Source organism: Pelobates fuscus, chromosome 5, assembly GCF_036172605.1.
Source record: "Pelobates fuscus isolate aPelFus1 chromosome 5, aPelFus1.pri, whole genome shotgun sequence".
In the NCBI taxonomy this organism is placed as follows: domain Eukaryota; kingdom Metazoa; phylum Chordata; class Amphibia; order Anura; family Pelobatidae; genus Pelobates; species Pelobates fuscus.
This window is the reverse complement of record NC_086321.1, coordinates 183,107,718-183,124,881: the sequence shown is the minus strand read 5'-3', so window position 1 is coordinate 183,124,881 and position 17,164 is coordinate 183,107,718. Positions and strand designations below refer to the sequence as shown.

The following is a 17,164-nucleotide window of genomic DNA, read 5'->3' as shown; positions in this document are numbered from 1 at the left end:
ATCGCAGACAACCCTTCCATATTCTGTTTGCCCAGAATATTATTGGTTTGGATTCTTGTATCAATCTCTTGTTCTTCATCCCATCTTGATGCAGGCCATGGCAGTGGTGCTGTCCACCCTTACCTTCACCCATTTGTTTTTTTAAGAAGTGCTTGGAATTTCAGTAAAGCCCTGTAAAATGGCCTCATTTCCAAGATGTTCGAGTGGAGATTCCAGCATCTCACAGGCCATAATCCTTGGGCTAGCTCGTTTTTGTATTGCGCACCCCAACCCCTCCTGCTGTAGTCTGTTGTCAAAACTACACATTCTGTTTCTTCTAGCAGGAAGCCTCTTATAGTTTCCTCTTTCATCCACCATTGAAGAGAAAGTCTTCCTTCCTCTGTCATCAATATTTTTTTTATCCCATTCTTGGGAGATTTATGTAATCTGTGGCAGTCATGTGATTGCATACTACTGCTGTAGAGACTTTGCCAAGAAGTCTTGCTATCCTGTCTTCTGTTAGGGCTATCTAGTTTTTTCTTGTGTTGATATTGGTCCCCAAGTAATTTATTTCCTGTGACGGTTGTAGTGGACTCTTGACGATGTTTATTATCCAGCCGAAGTCTTGCAACTTCTGGATAACCATCTTCGTAGCTACTTTTTTTCTGGCATGCGTTCACAATTAGGATGTCATCCAGATAGTGAAATATTCTTATTCCTTCTTCCCTCAAAATGGCTATAAGGCCGATCAGAATTTTCGTAAACATCCTTGGAGCAGAACCAAACGGCATGCCTTTGAACTGAAAATAAATGTAGAACATTTTGAACCTCAGGAACCTTCTGTATGATACAGCTATAGGGATGTGGTAATATGCATCCTGAAGCTGGACGTCAGCCATTCTGATGAATGAAATTGAGGCATGATTGTTTGAAGACTCTCCACCTTGAACGTTCTCTTCTTCAGAAAATAATTCACTTTCTTGAGGTCTAATTTCATCCTCCACTTCCCTGATTGCTTTGGGGCGAGAAAAACAGCAGAGCAAGCACCTTGAAATACTTCTGTCTAGGGCACGTTACAAATAATGTCTTGCTGAAGTAGCTTTTCCAGACATTATTTCATTGAGGCTTATATTTCTTGAGATATTGAAGACTTTACCATAATGGATGGAATATTTTCTTCGAATTTGAGATAGTATCCTTTGTCTATAACTGAAAGAACCCACTGGTCTTTGATGTGCAAGTTCCAGATTTGAAGATATCTTGCAAGGTGGGCTCCAACCTTGACTGTCACCTGCCACTTCAAAATAATTTTCCTCTCCCTTTTCTACTTTGAAGTTTGGAGAGTTGACTGTCTTTTCCAATATTGTACTCTAGCATACTCTCTACCAGGTTTATATGTTCTGGGGTCTCAAAAGGAGGTTTGTTCTCTATAGCCTCTTCCCCATCCACTTGGATATCTTTTGCTTCTTCTATCTTGTGGAAGTAGTGCCTTTTCCCTTCTGCAGCCTTAGACATTGCTTCATCCAAAGCCTTTCCAAATAAGTTTCCTTGAAAAGGAAGTAGACATAAGTTTGTCTTAAAAGAGTTATCTGCACCCCATGTTCTGCGCCATAGAGCTCTCCTTTCAGAAATTGATTACCAAGCTTATTTCTAAAGCTATGGGCCAATGTCTACTGAAGCTTCTGTAATAAAATCAGAGGCCAGATTTCCATTAGTGTTTCTCTGTTTGTTCCCTTGGAAATGTCTTTGCTCAGGGTAGAGGTCCATACTCTTAGAGAGCCCTTGACAGTGATGTTAAAGCCATCGCTGGGTGTATAGCTGCCCCTAATGAAGTATACGTTTTTATAAGGTTTGCATCCATGAGTTTTTCCATGGGGTCTCTTAGGGATGCTGCGCTGTCGATGGACAATACAGTTTTCTTTGCCACTCTGATGATTGCTGCATTCACCTAGGTGCCATGTTCCTAGGTTTTGTCTCAGAAGTTGGAAAAGGGTATTATCTAGTAAACTTCCCTTGTGTGGATAAACACCTTTCAGGTTTTTTCCACTCTGACTCAATCAGGTCTTTGATGGCAGAGTGTATAGGAAAGGTAACTCCTTCTTTGTAAGTCTTCAAAATAGATATCTGAATCCTTAGCCTCTCCATGGTTTTCAGGAATTCTCAATGTATCTCTTATCTGGGATATGAGAGAATCAACAGCTTTGCCATCTTGGTTATAGGGATAATCCATACTCTCTTCATCTTCTGATGAGTTACAATCGTCAGAGACCTGGAAATCTGACATTGAGCTTGAGGAGTCCTCTCTTGCTCTTTTTTTTTTTAGAGGAATGACTCTGATAAGTCGCCTTCTTAATCCCAGCCGCTACATCCATAAAAATCACCTCAGTCAGATGAGGATTCACATTAGCAGCTGATGTTGAGGCTCCTTCGCTTGCTATAATGCGAAAACAGTCCCTGCTGAATTTTTCCCCCTCAATTGCAGAAGATGGACAGGAATGGCACTTCTTGGATTTCTGTGTATCCTTAGCATGGTTTCTTTCAGGCTGTCTCAGGCTGCAATTAAAAAAAAATATAGATATTGGTGCATTAATATGTCTGTATATAATATATGGGCCACCTAATAAAGGTATAGCCATAGGCACGCTTTTATAATCATATGGACACAGCTCACCTTACACTGCTCCTTGAGGTAGAGGAAGCCATGGTAACTGTGACAAGCTCCCCTTTCCACGAGCTTCTGAAGGGGCCTGCTTGCCAGCCTCCTGCCTCAAGACTATGGGCAATGTGAAAAGGCTCATAAAAGAATTTGTTTGTATCCTCTCTCTATTCTGTTCGAGAACCGAACAGGCACACGGACCATGGACCACCTGTGGGCTTGTTAAGCCTAATTGACAGTTTGTAACTCGTTCCACCGCAGTGTTCTAATTGTTCGTCTGGGTGGCCGCTGTTTGCATGAATGACCACGAGGTGGCGGCCATCTTGTTTGCATGAACGCAGGCAGCAGTGTTTGGTCATCGAGTTCATGGAACTGAAATCTGACACAAACTCCCGAACACCGCTGGACTTCAACATCTTCTGTGTTTGGTTCTACACCACTTAGAAGGGCACTGTTCGGTGGAAATGTTTCCACAACAAGGTGAACAAGCTCCAGGGTAAGACTATGGACTATGTTTGGTAGTTTGTTCGTTTTTAACCCCTTAAGGACCAAACTTCTGGAATAAAAGGGAATCATGACATGTCACACATGTCACGTGTCCTTAAGGGGTTAAACTATCGAACTAGACCGACCGCTAGCCATGATTTCATGGGAAGGGTTTTGGCATAGGACCATGTGCATGGTCGGTCAAGTAATGGACTTCCATGAAAATTCTGAACCGATATGGGTGATTTTTGGATATGTTGGTCACCCAGATCTGGGGTATGAGGGGATGTAACTTTGGTGGGGTTTTCATGTATATTATGTGTATTTTGGGGTGTTTTATAAATTGTAAGTTTCTCTGTACCTGGGGATAATTGAGTTTGTACAGTTCATGACTCCATTATCTCCCAGGCACAGGGGAGGGATTATCCTGTTTTGTGTGGAAGTATCATGGGCGTGTTTGACTGTGTCCATAAAAGCAGGCCAACTGGCCAGATTAAAAGTATTCCATCTTGTACTCCCAGAACTATGTCATCTGGTTACTGGGAGGGGAAAGGGCTAATCACAACTGAAGCTTGTTCCAGTGTGGAGGATTCAACTGGGAAAGTCCTTGTAACGACTACAGCTCCCAAGACTGTCGTCCAGCGCATGGGAGTGGATAGAGCAAGTTCCCCATTTAGCTCCAGGAGGGAGTGGTTCCAGGACCTCAGTCAAGCAACTGCGACTGTGGGCAGAAGTGCTGCAGTTTGTCCCTTGTTCCAGCTAGGAAGCGGTCCTTGGCAGAGGTACCCAGCAAGGGGTATAGGGAGCTCAGTTACAGTAACAAGAAAAGGCTACAAGGCAATAAAAATAAATGCAATTACAAATGCATTAAATAATTATAACCGTAAAGAACCCCCAGAACTTATTTAAATAAATTCCTCCTTTTACAGCAACTTTCAGCTTAAACCAACACTTTGGAAGCAAAGGAATCACCACAAGCCACATGCAGGTGCAAGTTCCACCTTAAGAAAGCTTAAAACAGGAACTTCCTTAAATACCCTAAGGTCACTTTAAGGCCAGACAGGAAGATGCCGATTGGCCATCGTGTTTTTTTTTTCTGATCTACAAACAAAGATGTAGGGCGGAAATTTTGCGCCAATTTTCGCACCAAATTCATTGGGAACAGGGAGGAGAAGCCTCAGGGGGCAGAGAATAAGCCTAAAAAGAAGAAAAATGACTACTTACACCCCCCCCCCCCCAAAAAAAACAACTATTGCGGCAGCCATCTTGTAACATCCAAATTCAGAACACATCAATATAAGGTAACCAGGCATCCTTACCACCTCAAATAGAGCTCAATTCATTATAATTCAATCCACAGAGGTCCAATATCTTCAATTACTATGCACTAACATAGCAATTCTAACCCAGGGAGTCCCAAACTGCTTGGGCTGTATCTGGGTTCTTCCCTGGACAGAGAGGCTGAACTTCCCAGAGGTGCCATAATGAATAACTAATGGCAGGTGAACTTTAAAATAAAAAGGTGTATTGCTGCCCAACAGCTGGAGGACAGGAAAAAATAAATGGGGGAAGTGAAAGAATATGGGGAGGTGACTCCCTTATATATCATTTTAATTTAGATTCCTGTCCTATCAGCTGAGAAGGAGGAGCTTAACCCATAGGTGATGCTGACATGGATTAGCCAGGAAAACGTTAGCATTTTTTTGTGTATAGATCATGCAACTGCAGTCTCACTGCTCAATTCACTGCCATTCAGGAGTTAAATCACTTTTCATTCTATTTATGCAGCACTTGCCACACCTCCCCTGACTGTGACGGACACAGCCTGCATGAAAACAAAATGGTTACATTTTCAATCAGATGTAACTTACTTTGAAAGTTATCGCCTTCCAAATTAAACAGAAGTGAAATTAGATGACTCTTTACAGGAAGAGTTTAGGAAGGCTGTGCAAGTCACATGCAGGGAGGTGTGACTAGGGCTGCATAAACAAAGTCATTTAACTCCTAAATGGCAGTTAATTTAGCTGTGAGAGGCATGATCTATACTCCAAATCTGCTTCATTAAGCTAAAGTTGTGAATGTCAATGTGAATACCAGCACTGAATGTATGATAATATTATAGTACAGATGTTTACTAGCTTCATATTTACTGTATGTGAGCTGATTCTTTTTTTATTGTTGTACTTCAAAAAATCCTTAATAAAAGATCATACATTGAATAAATAATTACACACAAATATGATTTGGTAAATACCCATTAACTTTCTGATCCATTCGGACATTTTCCAGTTCTTATGATGCTTATGTACTTTATAACAGTTTACAATACCCTACTGTTAAAACTGCACTGAACCCTCCATTTCTTATACAAAATATAGACAATGGAAAGGACAGGATAAATCACATATTGTACGCTGTGTATATATGCATGCATGTGTGTATATCACAGCATGACCGGTTTACAACTTCTGCATTCCATTTCCAGACAGAAAATCACAACCTGTGTGAAAGTTAATTTTATCGTTTTTTTTTTTTTAAATTAAAATAGTTCTACTTTTCTGTACGCACAGATGTACAAGTCACAATTTAAAGCTGTAATGTCCAAAGAGGATGTGGGAGCTGATAGTAATAGTAAAAACCTGCAGCCCTATAAAGCTAAGTTGTGTAATTGCATATTAAAATATGGGATCATCAGGCTTTATAATAGACTAGACTTTATCACAGCTCTTGATGGGTATTTTAAGAATCCTCTTCGGACAGAGCAGGCAATAGGACTGCATGGGCTCATGGATAATTGCACCAAAGAACAAAAACAAAGTACACAGAGTACATAGTCCAAATAAGTGTTAGAGTGGGTTCCAAGTACTAAAAAAAAAAAAAAAAAAAAAAAAAAAAAAAAAAAAAGTCTAAACTTTTCTTAGCCCCCTTATCTGCATTATCTTTAATGCCGGTAACCCTTTGTCATGTGAAGGCTTAACACATGGAGAACTGTATTCTTAAATAAAATGTTAAAAGGGAGCAATGCTCTGTTGCATGTTACACAATGGCCAGAAGATGTTGGCTCTGATTTTATTCGAACCCGTACCTGGGATGTGAGCTGCATTTCGCTGTTGCAGCAGCAAGACTGAGAATAGTTAGCTGCTTCAAAATGCTCTGTTCAATGTGACATATGACTATCTGCCCCCTTAAATGACCAAGCCCTTCTTGTTCGGTCGCTGACTTTGTTTGCAATCGTATGTTGTAAATAAATCAGCATCATTGCAAACTACAATGTGTCTTTCTTTGTGCAGATATACATGCAATTTAGCTTTTCAGTTAGAAAGATTATAAAATATAGGTTTGGACACCCCTTGTATAAAAATCCATTGAGAAGAGTATCCAAATGTATCATTAAAAAGTATGTAGACCTGTCTTGGTAATTTAGTTGTGAAATTGTGAATCGCAAGTAGTTGCCGTTTTGTTTGTAAAGTTCCCATGATGGGACAGTTTTCCACGGGCTCATAAATGGTCATCAATTCTCCACTGTTAGTCAGTCCCTCCACGTCACCTCCACTTCATCTGTTCTGTACCTAAAGGAAGGACAAGTGTAAGGCATTACTAGAACCCTGGAAACCAGAACTACTGTGTCCCCTTTCCCAATCAGAATTTTATTTTTATTTTTTGCAAACTACATTTATTTGCAATAGCTGCCAGGTTCCAGACATTATATCCAGCACTACAATGAGACAGTTGGCTCCACATTGACACCCCTGTATCTGCGGGAGCTATTGGTAAGATTTATGGATTTCCCTGACCATTAACCATGATTGAATGCAGATGACTGCTGATGCTCCTTTGCAGCCATACACCAGAAGGGAGCATTGTCAGAGGTCTTCACCCAAAGAAATTCCAGGTTAGAGCCTCCTTCCATGTCAAAAAGATAAGTGAGGGCTGCAGTAATAATAATAAAAAAAAGTATATATATATATATATATATATATATATATATATATATATATATATATATATATACATACACACACACACACACCTATATATACACATACACATACACACATACACACACCTATATACCCCAAAAGAGTTGTGGATGAAAACATCTTTCAACTGAAGTGCATAGTTAATACATTCGCCAAGCCTCCATAGTAAGCCAGTAACCAACCTCATGCTGATGAGTTGCATTAACATGAAACAGCTGTCCATGAGTGGTTCACTGGCTTTGCTCCTCTTCCTGAGTTGTGTTTAAAAGCTGTTGTATACAGCAGACATATACTCCAATGAATCCATGTATAAAGTTGAATTATAAGGCAAAAATGGGGTTCTTTGTTGAGCTCATTGCATACGCCTAGCCAGAATCCCTTGCAGTAGTGAGCACTGTTAAAGTGAGATTTCTGTGGGAAAAGCAAGTCTTGCGTGGCTTGACTGGTGTGTGTATTTGTGTTTAGCAATGTATTAACTATCCACTTACTTCAGGTAGAAGGGGTTTTCATCCACACTTTTTCCCCACCACAACTCTTTCGGTATGTGTATATATACACATATAAATTGAATAGTGTGTGGAGCTGGACATGACAAAGAAAAACAGCCTTCCCACACAGTCAATACTCACACAACATGGTCAAGATCACAAGCAGCCTCCAATAAACACAACACACAAGCTTAAAGACACACACTGCCAGACATACTCTGTTAGAAATACACAGAGGCAGAAACGCATTGTCAGTCTGTATCTGCCAATATGTGTGCATATGAGTGAATGTATCTATACATACAATAAATATATATATATATATCCACAGTGGCAATATGGCTGCAATGTAAGGGGGATATGGTATGGTCAATGTCAATATAATGTACCGTATATACTCGAGTATAAGCCGAGTTTTTCAGCACATTTTTTGTGCTGAAAAACCCCATCTCGGCTTATACTCGAGTCAATTGTCTGTATTATGGCAATTTGCATTGCCATAATACAGACAGGGGCTGTGGGGGCTGCAGAGAGATGTTACTTACCTTCCTGCAGCTCCTGTCAGCTCTCTCCTCCTCTGCCGGTCCGTTCAGCTCTTCTGTCAGCTCACAGTGTAAATCTCTCGCGAGATTTACACTGGGAGCTGACCGAGGTGCTGAACGGACCGGCAGAGGAGGAGAGAGCTGACAGGAGCTGCAGGAAGGTAAGTAACATCTCTCTACAGCCCCCACAGCCCCCTCCTACACAGTGCCCATCCACTGGACCACCAGGGAAGGAGAGCCCCCCTCCCTGGCCAGCTAGCAAGCAGGGAGGGGGGACGAAAAAATGCATATATATATTAATAATAATAAAAAAATAAAAATAATAAAATAAAAATAATAAATAAATAATAATAAAAAAATAATAATAATAAAAAAAATGTAATGAAACAAAAAAAATATTAAAATAATAATTAAAAAATAAAAATGCCCACCCCCCACCAAGGCTCTGCATCACACTCTGCATTACACACACACTGCATTCACACACACACACACACACACACACTGCACTCATACACACACACTGCACTCATACGCAGCACTCATACACACACACTGCACTCATATACACACACACTGCACTCATACACACACACACTGCACTCATACACACACACACTGCACTCATACACACACACTCCACTCATACACACACACTCCACTCATACACACACACTCAGCATTCATACACACACTGCATTCATGCACACACACAGCATTCATGCACACACACACACTGCATTCATGCACACACACACTGTATTCTCATACACACACACACTGTATTCTCATACACACAGCATTCTCATACACACAGCATTCTCATACACACACACACTGCACTCATACACACAACATTCATACACACAGCATTCTCATACACACACACTGCACTCATACACACAGCATTCTCATACACACACACTGCACTCATACACACAGCATTCATACACACACACACTGAACTCATACACACACACTGAACTCATACACAGCACTCATACACACACACTGCATTCATATACACACACTGCATTCTCATACACACACACTGCACTCTCATACACACACTGCATTCATTATATACACACACTGTAAATAAATATTCAATTAATATAATTTTTGAAGGATCTAATTTTATTTAGAAATTTACTAGTAGCTGCTGCATTTCCCACCATAGTCTTATACTCGAGTCAATAAGTTTTCCCAGTTTTTGGGGGTAAAATTAGGGGCCTCGGCTTATATTCGGGTCGGCTTATACTCGAGTATATACGGTAAATAGATATATAAATAAATAATAATAAAAAAATATTTATTTACAAAAAAAAAATCCATAAAATAAAAGTACAATCTAAGCATACTGAAACATTATGTTCCAGGAAACCCAAGATACTTTTTTTTTGTTTGCAAGCCGCTTAGTAGTGAAGGGATTAATCAGAGTACCACCTAAATTGTCAGATTTTGCCCTCAAAGAAAAGAAAATATAAGCGCTTATTCTATTCCTGTTTATTCCATGGAACAAATTCCTCATCTTAAAAATAATAAAAAAAAGACACATAAAGCTCCACAAAAAACAAAACAAAAAAAAACTATGCTCTTTGTACAGGCTGACGGAGTTTCCTTGCATGCTATTGCTTATAACTGCAAAAATTTGCAAAAAACATTTGCAACTAGAAGATTATACCCTCAAGAACAGATGTCACAGGAGGAAGTCGTATTTCCTGCTACTTCAGTCTTAAAGGACAACTGTCACCTTAAAACTATTTTTAATATAATAATCCTTTCATCAAGTTTTGAAAATAAATAGATTTTTTTTACAATTAAGTATATGTCAAAACAAAAATGTCATCCATACCTTAAATGGACACTATAGTCACCAGAACAACTACAGCTTAATGTAGTTTTTCTGGTGTCTGTATTATGTCCATGCAGGCGATTTCATATAAACACTGCCTTTTCAGAGAATAGGTAATGTTTAAATTACAGCCTAGGGACACCTCCAGTGGCCACTCCTCGGTGTGCAGCACGGACGTTCAGCGCCACCACACTCTGCATGGAGACGCTGAACTGTTCTCATGGAGATGCTAATTGATGTGAAGAGACGCAGATTGACCAGGCCGGCGTTTGGCCCCGCCCCCTTGGCTAAAATCATCAGAATTGACAATCTCAGCCAATCCACCGGCAGCAGGAAATAATGCAAGTTTTATTAGCTTTAAGGGAGGGCAGGGGGCGGACAGGTAGTTTACAACTATAGGGTCAGGAATACATGTTTGTGTTCTTGTCCTTTTCTGACAGAATCCTATCATTTATTCAGTTATATACATGCATTAAAAATCATGTATTCATTTCAGAATCTAGTGCATAAAATTGCTGCTTTGGCGTATACAGAACAGAAGATGTGAAAGAGAGCATTAAGAGAATACTGACCGTTGAGTTATCCAGGAGTCCTCTAGTTGGGTAACTTGGCCAGAACGAAACATCTCCCAACCTGCCTGAGCAATCATTGCACCATTGTCGATACAGAATCTGCAAAAAATACAAATGCTAGGGAGATTAAGCTACTTTTGGACTTCTCTTGCAGTTTTCAGACTGCCAATAGGAATAAATAGATGTATTACAAAAATATTTTATCTAACCCTGCCAGATACATAAAAAGAAGGTTTTAGACCATCAAGCGCAAGTACTTTGTCCCACTTACCGTTCATCAGTTGCAAACAGTTTGGCCCCTCGTTCCTTGCACATTACTGCCATCATTTCCTGTAAACGCACATTGCCTACAAATTAAGAAACAAGAATCCTCATTATATGACAAAATGACTGAATTAGGGTTTTATTCCCCTGCCCTTTGTATTAGGAAACAACCCACTGACATTCCAACTTGGATCAGTGAGTATCACCTGGAGGACACGCACATATAGGACTGGGTTTATTCCTCGCTCGCCTGATAATTTAGTTTCAGCTTATAGTTAGAATACGTAGGGATGGCATGTGAAGAAAGTCCCATTTGCTCTTTCTCAAATTCAATATGATTTTTAGTAAAATAAAGGAGGAGCTGGTTGTCTGTGACAGGATTGTCACATTGCATCTGGTTTTAAGTATTGGTAAAGACAAAAATAGAGACATTTAAAAATCAACCATTTAAAGTGGCTCTGTCATCTTCTGGGGGTCTTTGCATATTTTGAAAAGACCCCTGCTGGCGAATGCTCTGCTTGCACTGTGGAGGCCAAAGGGTCCAGAGAAAAGTGAATGTTACTTGCCCGAACTTGTCCCTCGCAGATGTCGCCATCTTCATCCGGTTGGTCCTCATCACCTCTTGGTGCTTCACCTGCCAGGAGGCCAGCTCAGCGTTGTATTCTTCGAAGGAGCTCCACCTTTTGTCAGGATCTCTCAGGCGTAGGGAATATACAGTTCCTACTTTGTCCTAGTATATCTTTTGACTACGTTGGTATTTCAGTGAAATTCCAACACATGTAATGTGACTATTTCATGAAATACTACTTTTGGAGATGGGGTTGTATGTGTGTGACAGACTGGCTTTAAAAAAAAAAAAAAAGATTTTTGAAGGGTTTCTTATAAAATGCTTTTTTTGAGCAGAATAAATTAGCATTGTATTTTTAGGTTTGGCTTTCTAAAAGATAATTTCAGATGTTCATAGATGTAATAATTATTCTAAAATATAATATAAAAGATTTATATAAAGGACACTTTCCTGCATATTGTCCATTAGGTTTTCTACTGTATAAAAAAATAAAAAAATTAAACAAATCTTTTAAATATTATTTTAAAATAAATAACATTTCTGACGTATTGAAAGCAAAAATGAGAAGTGAATAATATCACTGAGAAGACAATCTTCGTGCACTTCATTGAACCCCTTAGTGACCACACCGTTTTTTTATTTTCTTATTGTTAAGAACCAAGGCTGTATTTTTTTTCCATTTCTGTGGTGTTTGTGTTTAGCGGTTATTTTCCTCTTACTCATTTACTGTACCCACACATATTATATATCGTTTTCCTCGCCATTAAATGGTCTTTCTAAAGATGCCATTATTTTCATCATATATTATAAAATATGATAAAAAAAATAAAATACACTTCCTAATTTTGACCCCCAAATCTGTTACGCATCTACAACTGCCAAAAAACAAGCAAGTTTTGCAAGTTATAGGGCTATAACTACAAGTAAGACATTGCAGTTTCAAAATATTTATTTTTAAAATATATTAATAGTGACATTGTAACACTTATCTGTCATAAATCTCTGAATCACACCTCACACGTACATATTTTTTTTTAAATAGACAACCCAGGGTATGTCTAGTCGTTTTTAGTAGAAACTTAGTCACAAACACTGGCCTAAGTTAGCATTCATATTTGTTTATGCAAAAAACTATTATAAACGCTAACTTTGGCCAGTGTTTGTGACTAAGAGGCTACTAAAAAAAAAAAATGGACATACCCCATTTGCAATACCTTGGGTTGTCTTCTTTTGCAAATGGTATGCCATCATGGGAGTAATTCTCATTCATGGGCTACCATAAGGTCTCAAAGGCAACATAACCAATCTGGAAAATATCAATGTGAAAAAACCCCCCAGGAAATAAAGCTTTATATTTGACACTAACTTTCAAAAACACTATAAACCTTTACATGGATGGTACTGTTATACTTTGGAGACTTCGCTGAACACAAATATTAGTGTTTCAAAACCGTAAAACGTATCACAACAATATCAGTGAAAGTGCCATTTGTGTGTGAAAAATGCTAAACATATCACTTTCACTGACAATATCATCGCTGTGATATGTTTTACTATTTTAAAAACACTAATATTTGTGTTTAGTGAAATCTCCCGAGTAAAACAGTACCCCCCATGTACAGGTTTTAGGGTGTCATGGAAAGTTACAGGGTTAAATACAGTGCTAGCAAATTAAATTCTCTGGACTTTCGGACTGGGTTGTCAGGCATGTCACTCAAATTGCAATCAATAAAATTAATTATGTAAAAATATTACATAAATATGCAAGTAGAATTTAAATATATATACATATTTATATATTTGAAGTCTACGTTTATATTTAGGAAATTATTTTTGTAATTATGTATACTCCAAACACACTGACCATTTCAGTGATATGACTAATGAAACTCCACCTCTGGCAGCGTAATTAGTATATCATTAGCCAGCCTGTGTCTAGAGTTCTGGGCTGACCAATGTCAATTCATGCACAGAAGGTCATTCATTGGCAGAGAGCTCTCAGCCAATGAATGAGGCAGAAGCACGATTATGGGGCCCTTGGAACACTGGAGGACCCAGGTTAAAAGACAAAACATTGCATACTGGTTTGCCCCAGTAATGGGGAATGGTGCCAGGATACTGCTAGCATTATAATCACTATATTGGGCTGTAGTTGTTATTGTACTTGGAGTAACACTTCAATGCACTAGTAGCATTGTACATTACTAATAATGCCTTTCCCTAGTTCACAGCTTAATTGCCTGCACAAGAGAGCCGAATAGGGTAGAGCTCTGCATAATGTGTATTCTCCTCTGCTGTCCTTTAGCACAGTGAGTTAATTAGAGGCTTAATTTCATTAACAGACCTGTGCAGCAATACTTTGCTAGCCATTCTGTTAGTGAGCTATATATAAAGATACATTAACAGATTTTCCATGACAATCAATTTAAATTGCAGACACCTTTAGGCTGTGATGCAAGCAGTGGTGTATCCTGGTTTTGTGCTGCCCTAGGCAGGACAAAACTCAGGCGCCCCCCTCCCACCCAACCAACCCTTGCCCCGCCTTCTAAATACACACACACTAGCAGACATACACAGACACAATAACACACACGCACTGACATACACAGACACACACACATGCACTGACCTACACACACACACACACACATGCACTGACCTACACACACACACTGACCTACACACACACGCACTGACCTACACACACACACGCACTGACCTACACACACACACGCACTGACCTACACACACACACGCACTGACCTACACACACACACACACTGACCTACACACACACACACACTGACCTACACACACACACACACACACACACACACACACTGACCTACACACACACACACACACACACACACACACACACACTGACCTACACACACACACACACACACACACACACACACTGACCTACACACACACACACACACTGACCTACACACACACACTGACCTACACACACACACACACACTGACCTACACACACACACACACACTGACCTACACACACACACACACACTGACCTACACACACACACACTGACCTACACACACACACACACACTGACCTACACACACACACACACACTGACCTACACACACACACACACACTGACCTACACACACACACACACACTGACCTACACACACACACACACACTGACCTACACACACACACACACACTGACCTACACACACACACACACACACTGACCTACACACACACACACTGACCTACACACACACACACTGACCTACACACACACACACACACACACACACACACACTGACCTACACACACACACACACACACTGACCTACACACACACACACACACACTGACCTACACACACACACACACACTGACCTACACACACACACACTGACCTACACACACACACACACACTGACCTACACACACACACACACACTGACCTACACACACACACACACTGACCTACACACACACACACACACTGACCTACACACACACACACACACTGACCTACACACACACACACACACTGACCTACACACACACACACACACACTGACCTACACACACACACACACACTGACCTACACACACACACACACACACACTGACCTACACACACACACACACACACTGACCTACACACACACACACACACACTGACCTACACACACACACACACTGACCTACACACACACACACACTGACCTACACACACACACACACACTGACCTACACACACACACACACACACACTGATCTACACACACACACACACACTGACCTACACACACACACACACACACTAACAGACACACACACACACTAACAGACACACACACACACACTTTTTTTATTTAAACCCCCCAGCCTCCTTACCTTTGGGAATGCTGGGGAGGGGGGGGGTGTCTCTTCCCCCTGGTGGTCCAGTGGCGGCTGGCGAGGGAGCACTTCCTCTGAGCTGTCTGCTCAGCTCCCTCGCGCGCCGCAGAGTGAGGCTGGGAGCCGTCCCTCGCGCGCCGCAGAGTGAGGCTGGGAGCCGGAATATGACGTCATATTCCGGCTCCCAGCCTCACTCTGTGGCGCGCGAGGGAGCTGAGCAGACAGCTCAGAGGAAGTGCTCCCTCGCCAGCCGCCCGCCAGCGCCACCCAGCAGATCGCCCGCCCAGAGGGCTTGTCATTTAGCCGCAAGGCTAACAAGACATTTGCCCTGGGCATTTGGGGGCGGCGTTTTTTGCCGCCCCCTGGAAAATGCCGCCCAAGGCAAATGCCTTGTTTGCCTCGTGGCTAATACGCCCCTGGATGCAAGCTGAAAGACTTCGGTCTCAATACAGGATATTACAACAAAAGCTACACCCGTTTAACTGCAGATGTGGCTCCTCTATTATTACTTGGCTGCCGATGTGTATGTTTTTACCTACCATAGCAACTATAAAAAGTAACACATGAATGATTCAAAAATCCTGCAAAATTAACTAAATTATATTGAACAAAACCAGAGCCATTTAAATATACATTTAAACCAATATTCTTACCCTGAAACAGTCTAACCCATTACTTACATCCCACTCCTCCAACTATTAAAACTTCCTGAGAACCACAATGGGCCATTGCTCGTTCTGTTATCTCCACCAGCATTGAGAAGAGGGTTTCCTGTAGAAATAGAAGGTATGTTACTATATGTGTTAGTTGGGAGGATCAGCCAAGCTTAACCCATTAAGGACACATGACATGTGTGGCATGTCATGATTCCCTTTTATTCCAGAAGTTTGGTCCTTAAGGGGTTTTAAAGGGACACTTCTAGCAACATAACCATCAAAATAAAGCTGTTATAGGTTCCATGCGTTGTCTTATCTGAAGTGGTCAAACCATTAATGGACTGGTTAACCCAAAAGTCTGCAAGCCAGAGCCCAAATGCTATGCTCCTGCACTTATACTCAATGTCTGAGGTTTCAATCAGGAATCCTTTGTCTAGGCACAGCTGAAAGGCCTTTTCCAAGCTTATCCATGAAAAAAAGTGAATTAGGGGGCATAGTTGAGGTATGTATTGTTTTTATTTGGTTTTCTCAATTGGGAGCTACTGAAACTCACTGCCTAGGTGTCCAGTCTGAGGCTTCCTAAATGAAGCCCCAGATATTGAGTGGAAGTACATGGGGGGCATAGCTGGCTTGCAGATGTACGGTGTAAAGGAACACTGAAGTCACTCAGACTACTTCATAGAAACATAGAATGTGACGGCAGATAAGAACCATTCGGCCCATCTAGTCTGCCCAGTTTTCTAAATACTTTCATTAGTCCCTGGCCTTATCTTATAGTTAGGATAGCCTTATGCTTATCCCACGCATGCTTAAACTCCTTTACTGTGTTAACAACCTCTACCACTTCAGATGGAAGGCTATTCCATGCATCCACTACCCTCTCAGTAAAGTAATACTTCCTGGTATTCTTTTTAAACCTTTGTCCCTCTAATTTAAGACTGTCCTCTTGTTGTGGTAGTTTTTCTTCTTTTAAATATAGTCTCCTCCTTTACTGTGTTGATTCCCTTTATGTATTTATGTATCCCCCCTGTCTCGTCTTTCCTCCAAGCTATACATGTTAAGATCCTTTAACCTTTCCTGGTAAGTTTTATCCTGCAATCCATGAACCAGTTTAGTAGCCCTTCATTGAACTCTCTCTAAGGTATCAATATCCTTCTGAAGATATGGTCTCCAGTACTGTGTACAGTACTCCAAGTGAGGTCTCACCAGTGTTCTGTACAATAAC

At 40.7% G+C, this 17,164-nt stretch overlaps 1 protein-coding gene across 2 annotated transcripts in view; it reads right to left on the bottom strand.

Annotated features, from left to right (window-relative positions):
* Nucleotides 1-6,003: 6,003 nt before the first annotated feature.
* OSGEP (O-sialoglycoprotein endopeptidase) overlaps nt 6,004-17,164 on the bottom strand; it is a 32,791-nt gene continuing 21,630 nt past the window's right edge. For both annotated transcript variants that reach the window (XM_063454806.1, XM_063454807.1), the window contains exons 9-12: nt 15,964-16,054; nt 10,830-10,905; nt 10,559-10,657; nt 6,004-6,690 (exon numbers count right to left, since the gene is read on the bottom strand). In XM_063454806.1, the coding sequence (XP_063310876.1) occupies nt 6,651-6,690; nt 10,559-10,657; nt 10,830-10,905; nt 15,964-16,054 (306 nt within the window). In that variant the 3' untranslated portion in view covers nt 6,004-6,650. The remainder of the gene's footprint in view (nt 6,691-10,558; nt 10,658-10,829; nt 10,906-15,963; nt 16,055-17,164) is intronic.